Here is a 27,202-nt window from a genome sequence, read left to right on the forward strand (position 1 = left end):
CTCTCTCTCTCTTATGCACAAAATAAGTGATACATTCTTTATCATACCATCTTCACTATTTGATAAACAACATAATCAGCCAAATATATAAATATATACAAAAAAAATGGTGTCAGTGTGTGTGTGTGTGTGTGTGTGTGTGTGTGTGTGTGTGTGTGTGTGTGTGTGTATGTTTGTGTATGTTTGTGTGTGTGTGTGTCAGACATGCTAAGTACCAATATGAATGATTTGGATGATAACAGTGGTGGTGGTGGTGGTGGTGGCAGTGGTACCAGCAATACCAGGCTAGTAATCAAGGGCCCACTCATTCTCTGACAAGAAGGCATCAACCACTTCCTTCATGGCCAAGTTGGGCATCAGCTGATCCACTGTCAGGTCTGTTCGGGTGATGGGATCGAAGTGACCCACACGCTGAACACCAAAGGCAAAGAAAGAGAATAAAAAAAAGGGGTTCACAGTAATCTACACACTAAAGAGAAAATGAGAGAGAGAGAGAGAGAGAGAGAGAGAGAGAGAGAGAGAGAGAGAGAGAGAGAGAGAGAGAGAGAAGGTATCCACACACTAAACAAAAAATGAATTGTAACAATGCTCACAGAATGGCAACAATCCTTGCTACCTGATTCACTGATAAAAACTCTCTCATCTCTCTGGCTGTTACTCTCTCTCCATTATTTTTTTATTTATTTATCATTATTATCTTATTTTTTATTTATTTTTCTTTTTTTTATGTTATGGCCTATAGTGCCTGTAGATATACTTGAAGAGCATGGGAAGCGCTGTTCAGCTTCCACCCTTCAGCGGCACAGGCAATTTTATTTATAGTGGTACTCATATTAGGGCCCATATCACCATCCAAGCGCATCTTTGATGTAAGGCAATTACACTTCCACCTAGAACCTTGGTATCATGGTGACATGTAGGTAACTTTAAACCACTCCACAAATGATGAAGTTTCAAGACAGTATGTGATGAGATTTTAACCTACACATAGATGTCTGCCCGATCCCACGCTCACCACCTTATTCACTACGCCACCATCTCCCCTTGCATCAGTGAATCACATGCCGTAGAGACAAGATTATTATTTTACTGTGAGGATTGTTACTACTGCATTCAGCATTAAATTATATCATGAAACTAGGGTATTACTCTATCTGCTATCATGAGCAATATTACTGCCAGACTCATCATGAAACTTTAATGGCAAATCTTCTTAATTTACCAGATTATCAGTGGACTTATTTCTCATTGCCCTATGCATCCCAGAGTTCTTAACAAAGAATGGTATCCCTCAACTTACCTGTAGGTGTTCCTCAATGTCTTTGCGGTCGTAGGTGATGCCGCTGGGGGTCACCACTGGCTGTCGCAGAATCTCAAAGCTGATCTTGCCACACAAATAATCCGGAACTTCCCGCTTCTGAACATAAATATCAGTCATTAGCATCATCTAAGTCATCAAGAGTGAAGTGAATGGTTCAAATTTTGAGTAAAAGCATTGGTATAATCTCAGAACTAATCTGGGCCATACAGATGATGGAGAATTTCCCCACTTCTGAACACAAACATCAATCACTAACACCATCCACATCATCAAGAGCAGGATGAAAGGTTTAAACATAAGGAGTACAAAGCATCAGGTAAGCCACATAACCTATCTCACTCTCCACTTTCTCAATCTCCTGCCTAGTACATAAATTCAACCACTACTTACTCTTCTTCTCTCATCCAGACGAGCAAACATGGTATTGACTTCTGTGATGTAGTTGTCCTGAAGAAATAACATTAACAGATTAAAAATAAATTGTAGCACCTCTCCTTTCTAAAGTTAATCTTCAATCAATGTAAAAAATAGAAAATATGAGTGAAGTACACATATAAGTAAAAAAAAAAAAAAAGTAACATAATGAAGACAAGCAAGAATATCACAAAGGCTTCTCAATCCTGTACTCACTGTTTCTTGTTCTATCCTCATCACTTCTTCCTGTGACCTGTCTTCATCATTCTCGTATTTCCTCCGCACTTCGTCAATCTGTCTGTCTCGGTCTTCCAAAATTAGTCTGTTAAGGTAAGTCTGAAAAACAACGCAAGCATTCAGTACAGATGTTTAGTACAAGTTGGAAATGTAACTTTTGTTCAATCTCCTCCAGTCTTATCAGTTGAATTAAACTCTTATAAGTACCTATGTTTAATAGGATGCTCTATGCAGGAATACACACTACTGTATTCTCTATACAACCATAGGGGATAAGTTCCAAATTATTACTGTAATTTAAGTTAAATTTATATGAAGCAATGAAGCTTAGGAAAATCACAGCAGAATACACATGGCATAGAATAAAAAGCAAGATTAAGATGATTATTACACATTAATGTACACCTTAGTCCCCACCAAGTGCTGCATTTCATAAGTAACACAACATAAGCAGGCTGATGGAATGGAATCTAAGTATAAAGAGAGATGACAGTAAAGGAAATACAGGATGAAATGACATTTACAAACAGAAAGGAAGCTCAACATCCACTTGTTTATTGTTTAACTCTGGTGTGCATGAGTGAGAGAGGAAGAGAACAAGAGGAAGGGAGATAACATCCTGCAGCAAAAATTATTTTGTTTCTTTTTTCTCTCTCCCTATCATGTGTTCACTGTTTGATCTGCTGCAGTCTCTCTGTGTGTGTGTGTGTGTGTGTGTGTGTGTGTGTGTGTGTGTGTGTGTGTGTGTGTGTGTGTGTGTGTGTGTGTGTGTGTGTGTGTGTGTGCGTGTGTGAATGTGTGCGTGTGTGAATGTGTGTGTGTGTGTGTGTGTGTGTGTGTGTGTGTGTGTGTGTGTGTGTGTGTGTGTGTGTGTGTGTGTGTGTGTGTAATTCACCTCGGTCATCTGCTGGTCACCCAGCCTGTCTTCCCCATTACGGAGCGAGCTCAGAGCTCATAGACCGATCTTCGGGTAGGACTGAGACCACATCAACACACAACACACACCGGGAAAGCAAGGCCACAACCCCTCGAGTTACATCCCATACCTACTTACTGCTAGGTGAACAGGGACCACACATTAAGAAGCTTGCCCATTTGCCTCGCCGCTTACTGGGACTCGAACCCGGCCCACTCGATTGTGAGTCGAGCGTGCTAACCACTACACTACGCAGTGTGTGTGTGTGTGTGTGTGTGTGTGTGTGTGTGTGTGTGTGTGTGTGTGTGTGTGCAAAATTCACCAGACATCATAATCATCAATTTCACTACTTTACACTATCCAACAAGAGAGAGAGAGAGAGAGAGAGAGAGAGAGAGAGAGAGAGAGAGAGAGAGAGAGAGAGAGAGAGAGAGAGTTATTCTGGCAGCCACAACAAAAAATATTCATTATTAATGGTCTGGTCATATCAAAACATTCATTAATGGATTGAAATCTATGAAAATAAGAACCTTATCAAGTGACTGGAGAATTGATTAAAATCATATAACAAAAATTTTATGGCTACTGACCTTATGCTAAGAACATAAGAGAATAAGGAAAGCTGCAAGAACTCATCAGACCTATACATGGCAGTCCTTATTTTGGTAAGGCATAGCAAAGGTATTTATATATGAAATACAAGTTGAACCTCCTTAATCCGGTATTCTTTCATCCGGCAACACCTGTAATCCAGCAAAATTTTTGTTTGCTGGAATTTTTGAATTGGCCGGAGTAATTTGCTGGACCGTCGCTAGGACGCGGAGGCGCTGTACTGTGTTTTGGAGCTGAGCATTCTGGGTCAAATTTGGGTCAGTACAATGCTGCCGCTCATTGCAAGCACCCCTCCCCCAGGTGCATAAACATTTTTTTCTGTAATATTTGCCCCTAAACATGGCTTCCAAGCAACCAGGAAGTGATAGTGTTGTGTGTGAACCAAAGAAAAAGTGCAAACATATCACAATATCAGTGCAACAGAAAGTGGACCTATTGAGGAAGCTAGATAAGGGTGTTTCAGTGCAGACCCTACGCCAACAGTACAACATTGGCTCATCAACTGTCTATGATATAAAAAAGCAGAAAAATCAACTTCTCAAGTTTTACAGCGAGTGTGAGAGCAAGAAGAACATGGAGGTTCGTAGAACACTTAAGGAGGGTAAAAGCAGTGATTTAGACAGTGCTCTCATACAGTGGTTTAAGCTTCGGCGCGCTGGTAACGTCCCTGTGTCCGGCGAGATGATAATGGCGCAGGCAAAAATTTTCTATGCTGAACTTAATTTACAACATGTTTTTCTATATACTTCTGCATGTATATTTTCATGTACAACTATCATATATCAAAACAATGTTACAGCTACACTTGTATAATTCAGGGTAAGTATATAGAGGGTGTTTTGGGGACCACCTATAGTTTGGAATTTTCCATGGTCTGGCAAGTCTAAGGTCCGGTGGTTGCCGGATTTGGGAGGTTCAACCTGTACTAAAAAGATAATAATAATGAGGTGGATGATGAAAAGGAGGAGGAGAAGGAGGAAGATATCATATACACTTCAATATATCAGTCACACCTGCAGCTCTATTTCTTGTGAGATTCTTTTCTCCTCTGCAACATTGAACCTGCGCTTCCGTGCCACTCTGATCATGCAGGCCACATCATCCCCATAGTTCACCTTCTGCTCTTTGGCCAGGTCATGTGCTGCAGGGTAGCAAACAACCTTCATGAACATTGCCAAGACCTCAGCACTCAAGAAAAATACTGGGACCATCTTACATCACATTAAAGAATAGCTTCATACCATCACAAAATACAGACCATCACCTATCATTATTACCTCTGCTTAGTTCTCATTAGTTGCATTATTCAAAGCAACTCCAAAATTAAAGAGACTAGCATTTAAAGAAAAAAACATTGGGGTGATGTAGCATCACAGAAAAAATGCCATCACCTAGTTCTTCTTAGTTACCATTATCTAAAACTGTAAATTGCCAACAACATTTTTGTAATTTTCAACTATCATATACCCAGAGAATGGTTGACAGCATAGATATGGCATTACAACTATGCATATCATATGTAAGACGTGTGAAACTTCTAAAATTACCAAACTCATTACTGAAGTAGCCACATGAAAAAGAAAAAAAAATGAAAATCTAACATAAATATAGCAAAAAGTCACACTATGTAGAAATCACGAATACATTACCTCTTGTTAAATGTTTTATACTCTCATCAAAGTTGTCCATCTCCAGCAGTGCCTGGCCCAGGAAAAACTGAGCCTTGACCAGAGTTGGGTCTATCTCGAGTGCTGTGCGGCAGTCCTGACAAACTAGCTCCCATCTCTTCAGTTTGAGATTGCACAAGGCACGGTTGGTGTAATAAACGGCCACGGATGGTTTCTTGGCCTAAAACAAAGCACAATTAACTTTTTGATAACTAAAATGACAATGGTGATGAACACATATGAAATCACATGGATCTCATAAGTGACAGCATAACAGTTTTTGAACTTTTAAGTATATACATTCACAAGAATTATCTGTAGTTTTGTACCTAGATTAATTGCCCAGTATAACTTTGGCATCTCATTTTTTTACTAACTTCTTCCAGAGCCTCACAAAACCCATTGTATACATATAATATAATAGTATAAAGTCTCTCAAAAATACCACTGACTTTCTGCCCCTAAGTTTGGGAACTGTGGAAATGTAGGGTTTTTTGGGTGTGGTAAGACAAAAAACTAGTATTTTCGTGGGTAGCAGATTATTAGAATCACCTAAAACACAACAAATACATGGTTTTGACTAGGTTAGGTTACATCATGTAAAGCACAGCACTTAATGAATCTTTTGCAAAATGGTGTGAAATTTTCCTAAATTGCTTGTTATTATTTTTACGAATTGTGCTTCCCTGGTACAAAATGGGTGTGTTTTGATTTATTCTGGTTACATATTTCCTGTGTTTTAGGTGATTCTGATCATTTACTCCCTGAAAAATATATACCTAACTACTAATTTTTTTCACCCCACTGAAAACCGACCATTCTCACAGATCCCCAAGCTTGTTGGCCATAGAGGGTTGATGACATTTTACTGAGACTTTATACAATACAATACAATAAGTTTTGCAAAGGTCTGGAAGGAAATAGTAAAATAAATAAATAAATATATAAATAAGCACCATAGTCATATGAATCTTTACCCATTATTTAGCTTATACAGTGCTAAAAATTACTTAAGACTTGGATTTGTTAGCTGGCTAGAATATATATATATATATATATATATATATATATATATATATATATATATATATATATATATATAAAACAACTGGTTCACACTGCAGGCACACATATAATTGAGAATGTTGCAGTGCATTCTAGACATAAAACAATGTCTAAACTTAACTTAACTCTTAATCTGACGTATCTTTGACATGTTTAATGACTAAGATATTTAAAATGAGCATCTTGCCAACCCAAGTTATTCATCTTCCCAAAGACCCTGATGCTGAAACGAAAATATAAATCAATGAACAAGGCAAAACAATGCAGAAGCAATAAAATCACGAACGAATTATCTATTCCCCTTTGCCAAAATTATCAAACATTACAATGACAGATACAAAGCAATTTGTCTATCAGTATTTTAACTTGCCCCTATGCAGGGCTGGTCCAAAACCAACGTATCAGCATCCCTGCTTACACATGGCAGTTATTTCTTCATAATTCAAGGCTCTTGGCATTACCAAATTTCTGCAACAATATGGAGACAACAAAACCTTCCGGGTAGTGCTGGAGGCAGACCAATAGTGACACTTCTCGTCTTCCCTCGAGGCGTGAAATGCTATCATCAAACAAAAACTACTAAAAATGTCCCATTAAGTACTTACTATGGCATCTGTGTAGCACTTTATCGCTTCATCAAACTTCCTGACAGAGAAGAGCTTATTGCCTCTGTTCTTAAGTTCCAAATCTGTCATAATGCGTGACATTAGATGATTTCCTAAGCACCTCCGTACCCTCGGTCTTGTTTGTTTACACTACCTCAGCTGACACCAACACGGGCTGGCGCTGTGGGGGAGGCTCGCCAAGCGCAACAGCTGATGCCCTATGATTCACTCACGTCGTTGGGGTTTAAATTCGATCTGCATTTATTGTTCAGCATATAAGAATGATCACTGAACCTACCAGTCTCTTCTTGGACATTTGATAAACGGAAAATTTTACAGAATTGAAAGTGTATAACTCTTACGAATTCACATTACTCTACCAAAGAAACGAGTAAGTTCAGCAAACTTACCAGCTAAAAAAAAAAAAAAAAAACGAGGTTGAAATGAATAGGAGACAGCATGACGTCACAAACGTGAAACCGAGGTGCTATTGGTCCGCTACTGCCTCTACCCCACCTTACACCCAAAACATCACCAGCCGCCCATTGAAAATACATAAAACGCCCCAGTTACGCTTCTTTTTTTCGTCGTATGTCTATGTTTCAAGACCACCTATCATATATGGGACCTTAAAAGAATAAATAGTCGTGACATACCGTACCACGGAGATTTAACCCCCCGCCCCCCCAGTGTCACACTATGCCTGCGAAGTCGCATATGATGATATTGCACACAAACCAATAAGGGGTGTCACACTAATGCTGCGGCATCGTTCCTGCCAGTGTCGCAGCATATTGCGACCGCTCCGCAGCGCCACAATGCCACGTCGCGGCGATAATGATAGGAAAACATACAGTTCTAGGCGGTGGTGTCGCATATAGTGTGACACCGTCTTAAACGGTAAATCATATATAAAAATTTGATTATATATACGGTACGTGTTTTTCAGGTTCGGTGGACTTGGGTGAGAGGTCGCGGAAGCTGTCTTTGGGGCAAACATATGGCTGGACCAGGTTATCTACAGACACCAGCACTTGATTCCGTGCCAATCTTGGCCATATAATTTCTCAGTAGCAATATCAGGTAGCCCAACACTAGGTGAAAGTTTCTAGTTTTCTTTGATTGTTTCAACCACCTTAAAAACTAAGCATTTAGGATCCACCCACTTGACCTTCCTCACCTCTGGTTCATGGCCTGTCTCTCCCCGTGATCATAGCGTCACCACGTTATTTTCCAATGTGCATCACCCCTGTTTGTGTGTGTGTGTGTGTGTGTGTGTGTGTAATTCACTGTTTGATCTGCTGCAGTCTCTGACGAGACAGCCAGACGTTACCCTACGGAACGAACTCAGAGCTCATTATTTCCGATCTTCGGATAGGCCTGAGACCAGGCACACACCACACACCGGGACAACAAGGTCACAACTCCTCGATTTACATCCCGTACCTACTCACTGCTAGGTGAACAGGGGCTACACGTCAAAGGAGACACACCCAAATATCTCCACCCGGTCGGGGAATCGAACCCCGGTCCTCTGGCTTGTGAAGCCAGTGCTCTAACCACTGAGCTACCGGGCCGTGTGTGTGTGTGTGTGTGTGTGTGTGTGTGTTCACCACAGTCGTCTGCTGGTCACCCAGCCAGCCTTCCCCATTACGGAGCGAGCTCAGAGCACAGACCGATCTTCGGGTAGGACTGAGACCACAACACACTCCACACACCAGGGGCCGTATTCATCATTGCGTTTTGCGAATTTTCCTAAATATTTTCGTATCCTACACACTTTTTTTCACAGCTAGGAAAAATCCTTAAGTCATATGCACAAACACGTGAAAATTCCTTTCTTGTGAAGTGAAAAATCTTAAGACTTTTCATAAGTACATTCTACGTCACTGCTATGTTACGAGATTTAAACAATTTCGGCGGGAGTTTCCAGTTCCACAGTCTACCTGCACGTGCTACCGCGGTTAGTTTCCGTAAATAATGGAAGGCGAAACCCCCAAAAAGAAGAGGAAAGTAAATTGGAGGAGGGATGCTGTCCTCCTTTTCCAGTTGGTGGGAAAGAACATAAAAACTATAGAAAATAAGAGTTTCAATAATAAGTGCAGTGCAAGTGAGAATAAGACATGGGAATATATTACTGCTGAGATCAAAGCTGCGTTCCCGGAAGAGAGAAGAGAGAAGTCTGAAGTAGAGAAAAAGTGGTATAGCCTTCGAAGTGCTGGGAAGGAGGAATTACACAAGTGGAAGACTGAAGTGACTGCCACAGGTATGAATTTATTTTCACTGACCCAGCCAGGGATACTGGTAGCTCTGCACTGCTGCATTTTCCCAGTGGCTAAATACCGGAGTGTTATTGCCACTTTCGTCTCTGGAGCCACAGCCATGCTTCTTTCTGTAGTGTTTCTAATCTCCTCTCGTACCAAGTCTGTCACATATCAAAGTCCAGCACGATCCAACCTGTACCTTCTCACAAATTCAGCATCATCGTAAACGTGGAAGGTGTCCATTCTTGGGCGGAAAGTCCTCAGGCGGCGAGCTTCGTGTTGTTGTTGGTCGTCCATTCTTTCTCTTCCGGTTTTTCATAAAATTATCTACTTAGGACACCCTCTGCCCACTCGCAACTCACCGCTGAGATAGGAATTTTCATAACGGTTAGGACTGTTGATGAATGCCTCCTATTTTGTTATGAAAATTCACAAGGAGATAGGAATTTTCATAAGGACTTAGGAATGTTTTTGATAATTAGGAAGTTTGATGCATACGGGCCCAGGACAGCGAGGCCACAATCCCTCGAGTTACATCCTCCATGTACCTATTTGCTGCTAGGTGAACAGGGGCTACACATTAAGAGGCTTGCCCATTTGCCTCACCGCTTCCCGTGACTTGAACCCGGGTCATCACGGTTGTGAGCCGAGCGTGCTAACCACTACACTGTGTTCAGTGTGGAAGGTGCAGTACCTGTGACATCCTGTGAAGGAGATTACTGACACAGAAGATATGTTTCAATGAGGATATTCACCTAAACTAGTAATTGATAGGGTGCCCTCGTGCCTTCTTGACCTTTCGAATCTCTTGGGAAGTGAATCACCCAGGTGGTGGAGATACTGAGTGTTAATATTGTCCCATATGTCCTGAATAGCGGCTTGGAGGTGTGGGAGGGAGGAGGTATCTCTCTCCTTTAGCTTCAGTTTTATGTACGCCCAGATATGTTTTATAGGGTTCAGGTCTGGCAAACTTGCAGGCCAAAGTTTTAAAAGGCTGACATTGCAGAAATCAAACCAGTCAACAATTAACTTTGCCATATGGCACGGTGCACCATCTTGCATGAATTAGCTCAAAGTAGTTATTTTGGTTCATACGAACATTCTTTGGCAAAAACACTAATTTTTCAAGATTATAGTAAGAAAAGCAACCCCACACCATCAAAGAATCTGGGTTTTAATGTGTGTGTTGTGTAGCATGGATCGTGACGGTTACTACCGGGTCTGCGGTACACACGGTTTCTCTGGTTGTCTGTAATCTGAAAGTTTGCCTCATCTAACCAAAGTACCATACGCCACTTACCTAAGTCCCAATCTTTGTGCTGAGACACAAACTGCTTGCCTACTGTTAAGGTAATCACGACTGAAGCAAGGTTTTGAAACTGCGCGGCAACTCCGTTATCCCATGTCGCCTTTCACATATTTCCGCACACTCCTTTCACTCACCCAACCCAGCACAGAGGGTTCCTAGCCTTAAGTTCCTTGGTGTGTATCTGAGGGTTGGCCTAAAGCTGTCTTCGAATAATGTTCAGAGTTCTCTGCACTTAGGCCCTTCAGGCTTGCAAGGTGGAGGCGAAGCGTCTCTTCCTCCCTCACGATAAATTTTGGTCCAACGTTGAACAGTTCTGAGAGCTTTGCCAGTGTTCGCGGTAATTTTTCTTATTTGACTTATTCTCCCTCACTAAGGCACAAATGACTGAGATTTGGGCCTTACTAATTAGTTTCCTAGGTCCCATAATAGGTAGTAACAGGGCACAATGGTAAGCTCATGCATCCACAAAAAAGGGTCGTGAGGAGGGGTGAAAGAAAATTCAAATGCAAGCACACGAACCACAGGTGAACGTTGACTAAGGAAACATATCATCTACTTTGACTATTAGAGCTGCAGAGTTGTCAGACAGCAACAGACAGCAAATCCTGCCGTATGTTTAGGAGTTATGAAGGGATGAATGAAATTTGGTCAGAATGGAAGTCGTGGCCCCTTTTCTGCACACATGTAAATATACATGTAGATACAGATAAAGGATAAATGAACTGTACATCAGGTGAAAGTTGGCTTGAAGGTTGAGTTTTTCTTAGCATAGCAATTACTTGCACAGATAATCTTGAATACTGTAATTCTCTCAACAGCACTTTAGAATTATGTGTGATTTCATATCATTGCATTGAAAAAGCATCTAATCACTGGAATTTTACTTCACTGCTTGTTCCTTGTCATGTAATAAACAACAAAAACAAATCTTTTTACCATAATTTCTCCCAGAAACATCTGATGTATTTCTTTCAATATTGTGGCTATCTGGCATTGACACCATTAATAATAGGCCTACATGACATATTTAGAAAACTATAATGTAGTTTACGTAAGTCAAGCCATCAGTTCCTTTTTAGTTTTTGTCTGTTATGGAAATTGAAATTGGCAAATTCCCACTGCTTAACACAGGAGAGGCCAATGTTTTAGATGTATCTGCTGATCGTAAGCTCCACCCACTGGCTTCACTTCTTTTTTGTATGGCAGGATAGGCACTTGTTGTCTCCCCTAAATCAAACCTAAAAAAAGAAAAAAACTTTTTTTTCCAAACCTAAACTGTTCAGCAATTCTACACAGAATGACCCTAAACCTCTCTCTCTCTCTCTCTCTCTCTCTCTCTCTCTCTCTCTCTCTCTCTCTCTCTCTTTCCTACTACAATAGAAAAATAAGAGTATCTTGCAAAGAAATCCAAGATAAAATTATTGACAATATACAAAACTAACATTTATTGTAAGAAATTACCCTTCCTTCAAGATTAAGGCAAATATTTAGCAACCACCTCACAAACAGGAAGCGAATGATGCTATTGAAAAATAAATATATAAAATAAAATAAATAAATAAACTGTAGCTGCACATTTCAGAATTACTTAAGGAATGCAAGCTTGATCAGTGGTGTGATCCGGTGTTGAATGAACTGGCAGTTTTGCACCAAGCAGAATGTCCAAAAGATAAAACATCCAAAAGATGAAACACAAAATGAAACCTAAGGCTAGAGATAAAAATAAAGACTGTGGAGTATACATAAATGGTGAAAAGAATCCCTCTAGTAGGGCACAGCAAATGGGTGACAATGGTTGCAAATATAATGCTAATAATAAATACATACATATCAAACTTTTTTAATGTATATCATGATAATTACAATCGTAAGTCAACAGCTCGGAAGGGTGAGCCATGGAATGATTTTGTACAAGGTGCAGCACACAAATGAGATGACACAACAGTAGCAGCAGCATGATGAGGGCAGCACCAGAGCGAAGGGAAAGACTGCATTCCACTCACAACGCACCACAACTCCGTGAAGGAAGAGGGTCTTGGGAAGTATTTTCTTAATGTTGGGCTTCCCAATACTTGTGTTGCCTCAATGGTCACTAGCTGTCATTAGGCCAAACCACCCCAGGGTTAACATATAGAACACCAACACATAATAGGGCAGAAGATGTACAAAATTCATGGTTAATGCACTAAAGTTAAATAAAACTAATGTTTAATTGATGGGTCAGATTAAGACTAAGTTAATTATAAAAATTTTGTTATAAGCCATACATGAATTTACAACTTCAAATACCAATCCATAATCAAAGTTCAAATATAAAGTTTTCCTGGCATCACAACTTCTTAATTTATTTATGCAAACTGACATTTTAATAGGCTTCCTGTTCATTCAAGTAATACTGTATAAACTAATTTAATTGTTGCATTAACCTATTGATGTCAATGAGGCTGGGTGGCCACATCTTGCTTCTGCATTTATTCTCTATGTTTTTATGATGGTTCTCTCATACTCTGGGGATTTCTTTTTGCAAGAAAATATGAATAAGTTGTTGAGGCTTAACAAGTAAACAGCTGTGTCCTTGGAGACAGACAGGTAGTGAAGCTTCTCAGTGCAGTTCAAAACACAATGAGAAAGATAAAAATCATAGCAGAAATTAGTTACTGCAAGGAAATTAAATCTAAGACATCAAAAATCATAAAAATGGAATTGCACTGCCTACTAATGCCAATATGAAATAGATTTAAAAATCCAATTGTCTTACATTCTTGGCACTTTAAAGAATGCATATTTCATTAAGATGGAGAGTATCTGTTTACTCAAGGGCTTCTGGATGTAGAATAGAGCTGTGAGTGGGAGACAAGAGATTAATGGAAATATTGACATTCTTTCACAAATCAAATTGTTAGTGTATATTAACATTTAAGGACTCAAGATGAAATACATATTATTTGACAGACCAAGATACCTGGGGATGGGCACTACTTCTGAATGAATCACTCCAATCTTTTCTTGACTGAATGATCTTTCCCAATGTTGCCTCCACACCACCACACACAGGTCATGGTAAGTGGTCAGCCTCTAGACTAGTAAAAGATCACATGTTGTTGTGTTCATGTGTTGGCTGACTTGTTGATTAGTTACCATTGATTCTACCACAAAAATGCTGAGCAGATTTACCAATAGGGTCTCATGGAAAAAAAAAAAAAAAAAAAAAACTCACCAGTTTTCTCAATTGACTAAAGCATTTCTAAGAGATAATAACATTAATTTCCAATGGTACAATGCCACACCATAAATTCAATGACATTCCCAAAAGCAAAGTTTATAAACAGTACATTTATGTAATTCATAAATTTATAAAACAGACAAATATAACAAGACATAATAACTTTTTAGGGTCAATCAGAAATAAGGCAAAAAATGTTTTTTGAAAGCCTCCTGTCACTTTCAACTTCACTATAATGTGCCAACTAACACTTTTATATCTGCACTCAGATCAATAAAAATCTATTTTACTTATTAATCTATTTCAATATATTTTAAAGTGCAAATATAAAGTAGTGGAATGGAAATTAATAATCACATGTACAAAACAGAATTAAATCCATATCAAACCCAGAATGAGTCCCTCCCCCAAGCTTCAGGTTTCCCTTCCACTGTGTGCAAGTCTAGTTGTCAGTTCGACAGATGTAACAATGCAAAGCAAGTGACTTCTAATAAATTACATAAACATGTATGTACTTGCCTCCTCTTTACCTGCTGTAATTTACAAAGCAATCCTCCATGAATAATAATCAGATTCTGAATTTTAAATGTATAAAAAGTATAAAAGAAACAAAACATTAGCCCATTCTATACATAAACTGCTTCCTTATTCTTCATTATCATCATTAGGGAAACAAAATTAAATCTCAGATAGCATTCTTAGTCCAAAATAAATAAATGAACATTGGAAAGATAGTATATTATTTAGGGTTGTGATAAGGACAAAGCATAACAAGAAGAAAATGCAAGTTTTGACATCAAGACAAAATTTGAAAATAATATAAACACACTTGAAACAAGAGTCAAACCAAATATTTAAAGCACAAGATTGATGTGAAAATAATGAATTGTGTAATAAATAGTGTGTCTCACCTCCCACATGCCTGTTGGGTAAGTACTCACCTCACTAATAACTTGCCTCAACTCAAGAGGAATTCATGGTACTCATGAATACAATCTGCTATTTAGAGAAAATTATATGTTCCCACACTTTCCAATGTACATTTGTCCACATCAATTTTTTGTCCACACTAATGCTCCTGACCCAGTGTGTTTTTCACAATAACAATACTGATACTATCAGTGTTTGCATAATACTCACATTATATTGTTTTATCAAAATGCATAATGAGCTATAAAGAAATCAAGGTCTGAATGCTGAAGCAAACCAATGAACTACAATAGATTGAACCCTTTACAGCCTGAAAGGAAAGTAGGTAAACATTTTTACACAAATAAATAGAAAAACGTATATATATATATATATATATATATATATATATATATATATATATATATATATATATATATATATATATATATATATATATATATATATATATATATATATATATATATATATATATATATATATATATATATATATATATATATATATATATATATATATATATATATATATATATATATATATATATATATATATATATATATATATATATACAAACTTCTAATTATATGTAAAATACAATGAGGTAAAGTATTAGACATATAATTATAAATTATACATTATAATTCATATAAGACATCTAATAACTATTCTTTTTTAAAGTTTCAAAACCACAACATTCTCAGTACAATAAATTCTAAAATATTACTCCTTAAAACCCTTTCCTAACCCTCCCTAATTTCTATGCAATTTTGAGTGTACCAAATACCATATGCTGATCCTCCCTTCCCTTACACTCCATGGCATCCTAAGGCAAATAAATGAAAGCCGACTTCTCTATGTTTCAATATCAAATCAGATTGAAATGCAGTAAGAAATTATTGAGTACAAATGGACACTTCACACACTTTCTTTGACACACAATTATTACAAACACACAAACAAACAAATGATTCCTATGTTTCAATAATTATATAACATTCACTTTAAGCCAATATCCCTATGTCCATAGTAGTATATATAATTTTCAACTGATTTTGAAGGTTTCAGGATGTAATTTTTTTTCACAATCATCTCTGGCTATCTAACATGTACCACAATGCAATATCAAACTGCTAATATATGGATATTATGAGTAGTACAAAAATCAGTGTAGGCAAGGTTATAAATTTTCAAAGATACGTATTTTTAGTTCTTAGTCAATGACTGCATTCCCACATTTGGATCATTTAAAGCTGTCTTACCACCAGGGGTGTGGAGTCGGAGTCGGAGTCGAGGAGTCGGCTACTTTTGGCCGGAGTCAGAGTCGGAGTCAAAATTGGAGTCAGAGTCGGAGTCGGTAAAAATATGAGCGACTCCGACTCCTTTACGTGATAAATTATAAGAGTAAAGATTCCACTTCATGGAGATTCCTACAAATTGGGAGAAATTGACTTTGTGGAGGATGTGTCCAATCGAGCAGTCTGCGGGAATATTGATATTTTTAATATTTTTTCATGCTTTTTCATTTTGTATTTTGTTGGGGATATACCCTAAGGAAGGAGGGTGGTACATGCCGCAACAACCACCCAGACAGCAGATAATATGGGTATCCCCTTTTGCCATATTTTATGGTGTTTTGCATGAGCTAATGTGTATATTTATCATAGAGGTTAATTGCTAAGTGATATCCAACGATGATAAAATGAGTGTGGTACTAGTAGTACATCGTGTGATCCTGTATTATACGCATTGCGTACGCGTCTCCATTCTCCCCCTTGCTGAGCTAGGCTGACAACGCTCTTCAGCAGATGCCAAGAAGGCCTCATCAGCGAGAGAAAAAAAAAGCGGAGTCGGAGTCGCAACCTTCAAATTTCCTGGAGTCGGAGCCGGAGTCGGAGTCGCAACATTTAAATTTACTGGAGTCGGAGTCGGAGTCAGACTTTTGAATATCCGACTCCACACCCCTGCTTACCACCTCCCCCCAAACAAAACTAAAAAACATACAGCTCTTCTACAAACAATGAGAAAGTCATTACACAACTTACTTTCTTAGCTTACAGCTCGTCTCTCTCTAGTAATGTGTATCTGTTTTTGGAAGGGGCAAGCTTTTTGAAAGTGGACTCTGGAGGCGTGGTTGGCTTCTCTCTCTTTTTGATCGCTTCAGTTGGACTTGGTATTTCATTTTCATCTTGCTGTTGGGAGAGATATATATCATAATGAGCTTCACTCTGTTGTGGAGAGAAGAGAAATGATGATGGGATGACAACACACACACATCAACCTTGACAGGTATGGAAAACCTGGATAAATGAGAATGGATAAAAGAGAATCTGCAATGCTAGTGAACGATGTAAGGGTAGATTGAAGTGAGACTTTCCCAATCAAATTAATGGCACAAGCCTGTATCTCTCTGAAGATAATTCTGCTTAAATCTAGATCTTTGGAAATTTTTCACCCTTACGTCATCAAAATGCTAGAAATATTCATATTTCTTTCAAGAAAATAATGGTAGTATCTAGAAAACTTCCCAATGATCATTTTCAGGTAAACTCAACAAAAGTTTGAGGGAACTCTAGGTCCATTGGATTACTAATGGAGTCATGTATGTAAACAAAAACTGCATCACCACTAAACAGCAAGCAATGGTTGCTGAAAAATGAAATATTTTGAAGATATATTTCACTGTTGCATAGTGGTGCATGATACTTAAAAGTATTGCATCAAGTACATGAATGAGTGAATGCCAAGGTGACTCACTTTGGCTGCTTCTGATGTGGTTTCTGGGTCAGGGCCATAGTGGAACTCTCTGTGCAGCTTGCCACTGTAAAGATCCTGCAGGAAGGCCTTCAGCTTCCCTTCAATGTATGCATCTTTGTAATCTAAAACAAAAATGCGTAAATCATGTCAAATCCAAAACTAACAAAATAATAATTATCTATCCATATAACAAGCAAGCAATCCCACACAAATTTGCCCAAACAAAACATCAGACTTATGATTGTGTCATACCCTCTTGCCCATTGGTCCCTTGTGGAAAGGGATAATCTTGTGAAACAAAAAGAATGCATACTGGAATATCTGAGATAAAAGATGAGAAAATGTGCAAACTTATGGTCTGACTGTTTTGTGAAGATCATTTAGGCGTTGGCTTTTTCAGGGATCTCCCGGCTTGCGGCATTGTCACACTTGTACCAATGCACACCTTAAGTCAGGTGCTTAATACTTCGTAATTGAATGGTGTTGTAGTACATATACATTGTGATGCTCAAAAAGGCAAGTGAGAGTAATTTGTATTTATTTTTAGATATATTTTGCACTGTTTTAGCAAACACAACAATACTTGACAACGTTTCCCCTGAGCGCTGTCACATCCCTTTGGGTGACCAAGTGAGGACACAGTTCAAAGTGACCGTGTTAATCCATGGGTCTACTCTCCCGCTGCCAGCCAGAGAGAGAGAGAGAGAGAGAGAGAGAGAGAGAGAGAGAGAGAGAGAGAGAGAGAGAGAGAGAGAGAGAGAGAGAGAGAGAGAGAGAGAGAGAGAGAGAGAGAGAGAGAGAGAGAGAGAGAGAGGGAGGGGCAACTTGATTGACTGACAGGCAGATTCTTTTCTCAAATTTTAGTAAATTATAAGCAAGTATAAATCTCTGATAGAAATATATTTGCGTAAAATGTAAATTGTGTATGTTCTATATGGAGAGAGAGAGAGAGAGAGAGAGAGAGAGAGAGAGAGAGAGAGAGAGAGAGAGAGAGAGAGAGAGAGAGAGAGAGAGAGAGAGAGCGCACAAGGTTTGGCAGCACCACAGGCTGGGAAATCCCCGAAAAAGCCAACGCCTAAACGATCTTCATAAAATGGTCAGATCATAGTATATATCATGGAGCAAATGGAGATTCTTTTTAGAAAGTAAAAAACATGGGAAGATTACATTACATACTTTTTTATGCCTATCTGAAAAGTACAAAATAGATTTGTGGTATTAGCAAACTCTTCTTTAGCTTACCTGGGAAGAGGTACATGTGCCTGAATGAATCAATAGCAATTAGAGGCAAGTCTTTCTTGCTCTTGCCTAAGTGATGGAGAGGATGAGCAAACTGAATGCCATCAGCAGTTAGGAAGTTGATATTTTCTGCAAAATTTGAAAAAAAATTAATAAATAAGAAAATAATAATAAAAAAAAAAAAAAAAAACATGAAACTGCGTAATACTGGAATAGATAAATTCATCTAGTCTGTCTAAACAATCATTCTAAATTTCAAAGATTTCAATATATGCAATATGATGGTTGTTCCCTCTATTTCTCCAATGAAGAGAACAATATATAACAGATGAATACACTCACGTTTTTGATCGGCAAGTTCTGAGTGTACAAGAGCAGTATATTTCTTGACGTTCTCTGTGTCTTCAGGATCATGAAACAGTATAAGGAAAGGCAGTCCTTCTTCTGTTAATTCTTCAGCATTCTGAAGAATTAAACAACAAATATATATATATATATATATATATATATATATATATATATATATATATATATATATATATATATATATATATAAAGGAGTTCATCTTGTTAAATATCAAGGAAAACAGGGAAGCCAGTGGAAAGTCCAGTACTTGTCAGTAACATTTATTCCGTGACGTTTCGCCCTCTTCAATGGGCATTTTCAAGCTAAAATAGAGGGATTATGCTTCAGTATAAAATGAGTACAAAGATTTAGTCACTATTAAAAAAGTGTCATTAATAATAATTTACTATAAAATATGACAACTGAGAATACAAAATTAAAACTAAGACAATAAAACAACTTACAAATATAAAAATAGAAACAACTCAAGTGGACAGGCAAGAGAACTAACGAAACGAGACGAAAACGTAGCAGACGAATGCTCAGAGGGAGAAGGGTTAGGCCTAACTATAAAATGATTAGTTTGTCCGAACCTATCTGTGAGTTGAGTTCTGGTTTGTTGTGTTTTATCAGAAGTGCTTCAAGTATTTGTCTATCTAATTGGCTCCTAGGCTTGTGTATTACCCTAAAGTCTTCTGAGGTGAAAGGGTGGTCAAATGTGTGGGCGTGTTCCCTAATGGAAGAGAAGGATGGATTCGTTATGGGTTTATTTGTCCTAGGTGATATACCCTTGTGTTCGGCAATCCTCTTTGTCTCTCCAATATACCGAGCTTTACAGCTCAGACAAGTGAATTCGTATATAATATTGGATGAGAGATCACGAGGAACAGTATCTTTAAATTTAAAAAATTATCCAATAGTGAGTGTGTTAGTAAAGACGTAACAAAATTTAGTGTCTGGAAAGTAATGCTTTAAAACAAAAACTAGTTTGTTGCTAATTGAATAACTGAGATGACCGTAGAAGGGTAATTTGATATATTTCTTTTTTTTTTTGCGTTAGATTCAGAGGTTGGACGCACATTAAATTTATTGTTGAGGAAGTTATGTATAGGTTTATTAATGATGTTGAGGGGAAAGCCATTATTACAGAAAAAAAGTTCTTAAATAATTAATTTCTTTATCAAAGGAGAACCAGTCTGAAAATAAATGATAGCACCTATAGATAATAGTACTGATTGCATTTGTTTTAAAAAGTTCAGGTATGAAGGATAAGTATTTTAGTTCAAGTTCTGTGAACATGTTTTTGCGGTAGACTTTCTGTAATAATAGTTTCCCCCTCAACATCATTAATAAACGTATACAAAGCTTCCTCAACGAAAAATTTAATGTGCGTCCAACCTCTGAATTTAACTCAAAAACAAAGAAATATATCAAATTACCCTTCTACGGTCATCTCAGTTATTCAATTAGGAACAAACTAGATTTTGTTTTAAAGCATTACTTTCCAGACACTAAATTTTGTTACGTCTTTACCAACACACTCACTATTGGATCATTTTTTTAAATTTAAAGATACTATTCCTCGTGATCTCTCATCCAATATTATATACAAATTCACTTGTCTGAGCTGTAAAGCTCGGTATATTGGAGAGACAAAGAGGAACCTAAAATATAGGATTGCTGAACACAAGGGTATAGCACCTAGGACAAATAAGCCCATAACAAATCCATCCTTCTCTTCCATTAGGGAACACGCCCACACATTTGACCACCCTTTCACCTCAGAAGACTTTAGGGTAATACACAAGCCTAGGAGCCAATTAGATAGACAAATACTTGAAGCACTTCTGATAAAACACAACAAACCAGAACTCAACTCACAGATAGGTTCGGACAAACTAATCATTTTATAGTTAGGCCTAACCCTTCTCCTTCTGAGCTTTGTCTGCGTTTCGTCTCGTCGTTAGTTCTCTCGCCTGTCCACTTGAGTCAATAGGTATATTCTAGTTGTTTCTATTTTTATATTTGTAAGTTGTTTTATTGTCTTAGTTTTAATTTTGTATTCTCAGTTGTCATATTTTATAGTAAATTATTATTAATGACACTTTTTTAATAGTGATTAAATCTTTGTACTCATTTTATACTGAAGCATAATCCCTCTATTTTAGCTTGAAAATGCCCATTGAAGAGGGCGAAACGTCATGGAATAAATGTTACTGACAAGTAGTGGACTTTCCACTGGCTTCCCTGTTTTCCTTGATGTATATATATATATATATATATATATATATATATATATATATATATATATATATATATATATATATATATATATATATATATGAAAAGTTCACTGCACCACCATGAATTCAAACACTTCTGACTCTTATATTTACTTTCTATTTAGTATTCACTACCGAGCCAATCATTACTCTCAGTGTTCAAAGGGAGACTTTACTTTTAAAAATGGATAGCACACCAATATATACATCATGCATTCTTTGCTCCACCCACTCCTTATATGACACTTAAAAGATAAATGAGGTGCCATATTCACAGAATGTAGGTAATAGCTGGTGCTGCTGCCCAATCAATTTAATGAATCTTTAAATTGTCAACATAAAACAGATTAATCATTTAACTATTGTCTGTTCACTACTATTACCAACATCTATAATAACTGACACAACATTACACACTGCTGTGATTCTTATTCACATAAAATCAACCATTAAGAGTTATATGGGTGAAGAAGCTCACCTGGAATGTTATCTCCCGCACAAGAGGAATACACCTCTCTGTGGCCCAAATGGACAGCTCATCATAGGATGAGAGTGATCCAGTAAAAGCGTCATCTTCCTTTGTTATAGAAGCCTTGAAGGCAACAATGCTTTCCCCTGGTGGATGCATACTGCGCACTGTGTCACTGCAAAAAGTTTGTGAGGGTGAGAATGTATTACTACCAAAGAATGTTTCATCTTGCATGAAGAAAATACATACTAGGTAATTCAACACATGCAGTTTCAATTCAATACACATATCTGTTACAAATTAAACAACTTTTATTACCAAAACAATTTTTCATTTAAAGTTTATCAATTTGAATAATGATTCCATTCTACTCAATATTAGCATCTAATTACCAAACAACTATCAGTGGTTTTCTATTAAGCCATTATTACAGCAAGCACTGGTGATGCTCACCCGAAACCCGCTAGGAACTGACAGTCATCTTTGAGGTTGACAGCAATCTTGCGGAACAATTCATACTCAGGTGAGTCTTGCTTCTCAAAGTAACCTATCACAGTCCTCTTCGTCTCCTGCAGAAACACAATAAGCACTTCAGTGTTTAGCATGGACAAAGAAAATTAAAATTATCATACTTAAGCAAAAATCATTCTCATTTTTCAAAAATAAACTTAAAGTTGGGAGCAAACAGACACTTACTTCCAACTCATTAATTTCATCCAAGTTCTGCAGTATTTTGATGGGATCCCGAAGCTGCTCCTTAATGTAAGAAGCAAAGGCATCAGCTGATCTCTGCCCTCTGTACTCCCTCTTGGTGGCCTGCCCATTCCTCAGCAGCTTTAGGGTTGGGTACTTCGTGATGTGAAAGCGAGAAGCAATGCTTGCTGAAAGGAAAAAAAAATGTCTCAAAAAACTTTTGAAACAATCTTGGTGATTCATTTTATAAATTCTAAAATTCCATTAAGCAAATATATTTGAAAGACAAGTAGCATGCAATTTGAGACTTTCACAAGATATGCATGAACTTCAGCAAAGTTAAAGAACCTCCTTTAACAATTTGATAGCTCAAAGAGGATCAATTGGCATACTAACACTCAGAATCACAGTCCACCTTTCCAACCACCACTCGCCCTTCATCAGGAAATAATTCCCTAACTTTGTCAGCTGTCTCATCCCAGGTTGGTGCCAGGATGTTGCTGAATCTGCACCAGTCAGCATAAAAGTTAATGAATACAAGTTCATTGTTTCCTGTGAGGGATGGAAGAAGAAACATTTTAGTACAATGGCCATAATAACTGTAGCATGTAGAATGTGAATAGTATCAATAATACTTTCATGTAAATACACTTTTTTTTTTTTTTTATGTCCTGGCCTATAGCGCATGTAAGTAACTTGAAGAGCATTGGAAGCGCTGTTAAGCTTCTACCCATTAGTGGCACTGGCAATCTTATTTATAGTGGTACCCATGTTAGAGCCCATATCACCACCGAAATGTATCTTTGGTGTAACCACCTAGACATGTAGGTAACTTTAAACCACTTGACAAATGGCAAAGTATCAAGGTGATACGTGGTGGGATTCGAACCTACGCGTGGACATCTGCCCGATCCCATGCTTACCACCTTATCCACTATGCAACTGCTTCCTAAAACATACTTAATATATACTACTATCTTTAAAACTTACACTAATGTACTATACTAAACATAGAAATATACATTACTTTCATAAACTATTTTTCTAATTATGTACAGGACAACAGCATAGATGATACTTACCTATATTTAGACAGATTAAGGTGTTAATACAATATATTTTTTATTCATATCATACCACATATAACATTGTTGATAAAGAAGAGAATCACATAGGTACTGCATCAAGACTAATAACTAGAGGAAGATTTGAATGATCCAACATACAGCAGTGTGTGTAAGTGATTTCACTAAGTAACAAATAGCTGCTGTAACCATGCAACAGAGAAAGTAGGTAATGAAGTAATGTTGAAATTTTAACACAATAGATATATACATTTCAGTGAATTTATCATGCATTATTTCCCTTTTCCTAACTTATCAAGGTTTTGCAGTATATTACGATGTTATCTGTACTCATACAAATTTATAGTTTTAAGTGGGATTTCCACTTTCTTTAGCCTTTCCATCCTTTTTGTGCACATATCAGCTTCTTTTGCAAGATCATGAGATGAGGAAATTTAAAATACTAAAATTTATCATACCTATAATACTGTCAAAATTGCCTTTGTCCAGTTGTAAAGCTCCTCCATGGGACTGTGTAAACTGCAACAAGAGCTGAAAAGAGAATAACACTGGTTCAAAAATTGATGGGGAGGAGACACAAGGAGGATACAGAAGGGAATTGATGCCATCTGCCCATAAATCATAGTTTAAAAATAACCAAAGAAATTAATAAGATGTAAATATTGATTAAAATGTCTAATGTATGCATTATTATTATTTTCTTTTTCAATCTTAACAAAAGAGCTTTCATTTTCAAACAGTATTAAGATATATACTGTAAATACATATAATTTTATATATATATATATATATATATATATATATATATATATATATATATATATATATATATATATATATATATATATATATATATATATATATATATATATATATATATATATATATATATATATACCATGAAGTGGTTAGAGAGATGTGTGTTTGTTAAAAATAATAAAACTCTAAATAAACAATTCCAAGTTTGGAAGAATTTGAAGGTAGCTGTTCTCTGGTGTGTTGTATAATTGCACACATCTGTAGAGTCTGTTTTCTAAGATGTTGTTTATGTAGGTCCCTAGAAAACCAGAGGAGTGTATGTCTACATGAGGATGTTTTCTATGATATGTGGTTATTCTGGGTGGTATGTACGGTGTGTTTCAAGCTGTTCCAGTTCCTTGGAGAAGTCAGAAGATACTCATCTCTGTAGAGCATTATGTCCTGTGTGACCAACTTTATGTCAGCTTTTCAGAATGGCAGAAGCACTCCACATCTGTGTCTTTTTGTCTCATCAATCAAAGGTCTGCATTAATGAAGGCAATGCCATGGCCACTTAGTCCTGGAACTGCTCCAATGTTTGTTATGTGTGATAAATATGTTGCCTGAGAGAAAGAGGTCTAATGTATGGACTGTAATTGAAGGGCCTCCAATGCCAGAAGGGTACATGGTAGTTTGTGTTTGCATGAGTTGAAGTATTTATGATATCAATGAATGTTTCAGGAGGTTGGATAAAATTCTAGTTTCTGGCCATACTCCCCCCCTCCACCTCCCAACAAGCTTAGGGACAAGTGAGAGTGCAGGATTTTGAGTGGGAACATGAAATGCGTCGGAAATGCGTATTTTTTGCGTAACTGGGGAGGAAAAGATGGCCATCCTAAACTCTACGAAGATTCACTACAACTTTCATAAGTTCACTAATTTGTATAAATTCCTTAAATTTGGAGTAAATTTCAGCAAAGCTGCTTACCTAACCTAATCTAACCTAACTTAACCTAATGATGACCTAACCTAACTTAACCTAACGTAAACCTAACCTAACCTTACATAATGTAAACCTAAGGAAACTTGTAGTGAAAATTACGTAGACTTTTTAAGGGAGATCCCCCATTATGCACAAAATACGCATTTCCGACGCATCTCATGTTCCCCACCCGAAACCTCGCATTCCCACCTGTCCCCAAGCTTGTTAAGAGTGGTAGGAGAGAGTATGGGCATAAACTAGAATTATACCGGAGGTTGAAACAGCCTGTGATCCAAATGTGTTGTCTGATGTGATGCATGACAGAGCTGTGTGAAAATTGCGTATGTATTTCAAGGTCATTAGCAAGATATATGATCAATACAGCCATAAAAAACTCTTTTGAATGTTGAGTAGTCATTAAATACAGTGTAAGAAGCAAATATATCAGAAACACCAACAATAAGCCTATATCAATACAAATTCTCGATCAGGTTAGTCGTCTACCACTACACAATACCAAGACAATGACCAGGATTGAAAAAAAAAATAACAAACAAAAGAAAGAAAGAATAACATGACATTCAGGAGTAGTCATGAGATGCGGATAAATAATATGGAACACAGTTACTATAAACAAGTACTGATCCATCATCACCAAACTAAACAAAATAATACAGAACCAGACTCATTTGCCGTATAAGCATCATCCCAGAACACACCTCAAAGCACTCTAGACACCAGTAAAAATGTTGACCTGTGTAGGTATGAGGGGCACCACCTGGCAACTAAATACACCGCGAATAACCACCTGAGCATCACTACCAGCTGCATCACACCTACTAGATACCATTGTCCTCACATCAGTAGAGGTAAAGAAAGCCACGAGGCCCCAAATAGTAGGATGGTCGTTCCCTAGCAGTGGCTAGCGGACTTGCCCCGCACACTCCGACCTGTCACTGGTCTCCCTACCCCTTCTGTGCCACTCTCGCCCTGCCAATACACCCAGAAGACATTCACTCACCGTTAGAAAGGACAGGATGAGTTGGAACTGTGATGAATTTGGCATGGTGAAGGGAAGATGAGGTGAGGAGGCCGGGACAACAGCTGTTCTCGGCACAACACGTCGCCGCCACAGCTGCCACATGCCGCCACCCGCCAGTCCTCACCACAGTCCGTGTTGTGCTCTCTCTCTGCCACCTGGATTCTTAAATGCCACCGCTTTCCCCCCACTTCAATATGCCACTTGAAATGCATGTGCGATTTTTAGTTAGGTTGTTTTCTACCAGCTTTTCCCTTCTGGTTATTTTTTGTTCCTGTGTGGAGCCGAATTTGTCGGGTGTGTGAAGTTGTCAAATATTTCCGGGGAGCTCGGGCGGCTTTGCTGCGGGTCGTTGATATCATGCAGGTGGTTATATAATTATTTTACTGATTGAAGGATACAGCGTTTGAGAATATGAGTAATTTCTAAATAAAAGTCACATCACGTAATGGTTCCAGGGTTTCATTGCTCAGTGTTCATTTTACTAGATACGAAGTGAAAGTGAGATAAAAAAAAAAAAAAAAACTGATAAGACCGACGAGTTGCTGTGATGTCATGTCTGCTGAATTAACCAATTATACTAATGATCTACATTCATACAACTAATACACATACAGCTACATACGAGCTATATAGTCTGATCATTCATCACCTCACTTTCTGTAAACTGGCATTCCTTTCACCGCTACATTACACTTGTCAAACTCCCACCGTAAATCTTATCACTAGTTTTTACCTTCAACACAGCAGTGACGGCTCATATGAATCTTGGGATGAGCTGCTTGGTATCTTCTAGGGAATGAGGTTGGGGGACAGGCACTTAAGGTTACGTACTGCTGTATAGTGGGAAAAACGCCTTGATAAATGAAAAGGTAAGGCTGGTCGGTGACATAATACGGAAAAAAAAAAAAAAAAAATATATATATATATATATATATATATATATATATATATATATATATATATATATATATATATATATATATATATATATATATATCCTGGAGTC

The 27,202-nt window shown here is 37.5% G+C and overlaps 2 protein-coding genes across 5 annotated transcripts; both read right to left on the reverse strand.

Annotated features, from left to right (window-relative positions):
• Positions 1 to 14: 14 nt before the first annotated feature.
• LOC123513964 (E3 ubiquitin-protein ligase CHIP-like) lies at positions 15 to 7,011 on the reverse strand. Its single transcript, XM_045271467.1, has 7 exons — positions 6,838 to 7,011; positions 5,150 to 5,348; positions 4,514 to 4,641; positions 1,952 to 2,071; positions 1,712 to 1,768; positions 1,301 to 1,417; positions 15 to 411 (listed from the first exon to the last, which is right to left on the reverse strand). Exons 1-7 carry the CDS (start codon positions 6,937 to 6,939, stop codon positions 286 to 288), a joined length of 849 nt encoding a protein of 282 aa, XP_045127402.1. The 5' UTR covers positions 6,940 to 7,011; the 3' UTR covers positions 15 to 285.
• A 5,225-nt stretch (positions 7,012 to 12,236) lies between these two features.
• Positions 12,237 to 26,532, reverse strand: LOC123513962 (endoplasmic reticulum resident protein 44-like). 4 transcript variants are annotated; one of them, XM_045271466.1, is made up of 11 exons: positions 26,176 to 26,532; positions 23,893 to 23,965; positions 22,746 to 22,901; positions 22,353 to 22,537; positions 22,110 to 22,225; positions 21,666 to 21,831; positions 18,902 to 19,022; positions 18,563 to 18,688; positions 17,321 to 17,442; positions 16,609 to 16,755; positions 12,237 to 12,506 (listed from the first exon to the last, which is right to left on the reverse strand). In XM_045271466.1, exons 1-10 carry the CDS (start codon positions 26,296 to 26,298, stop codon positions 16,618 to 16,620), a joined length of 1,326 nt encoding a protein of 441 aa, XP_045127401.1. In that variant the 5' UTR covers positions 26,299 to 26,532; the 3' UTR covers positions 12,237 to 12,506; positions 16,609 to 16,617. The 4 variants fall into 4 exon arrangements, 3 of the variants coding, with proteins under 3 accessions (XP_045127401.1, XP_045127400.1, XP_045127399.1); XM_045271465.1 differs by having other exon boundaries at positions 12,237 to 14,873; XR_006677485.1 differs by lacking the exon at positions 12,237 to 12,506 and adding an exon at positions 16,082 to 16,426 and having other exon boundaries at positions 16,469 to 16,755; positions 26,176 to 26,502.
• Positions 26,533 to 27,202: the final 670 nt, after the last annotated feature.

The sequence above is a fragment of the Portunus trituberculatus genome, chromosome 37, assembly GCF_017591435.1.
Source record: "Portunus trituberculatus isolate SZX2019 chromosome 37, ASM1759143v1, whole genome shotgun sequence".
NCBI classification, from domain to species: domain Eukaryota; kingdom Metazoa; phylum Arthropoda; class Malacostraca; order Decapoda; family Portunidae; genus Portunus; species Portunus trituberculatus.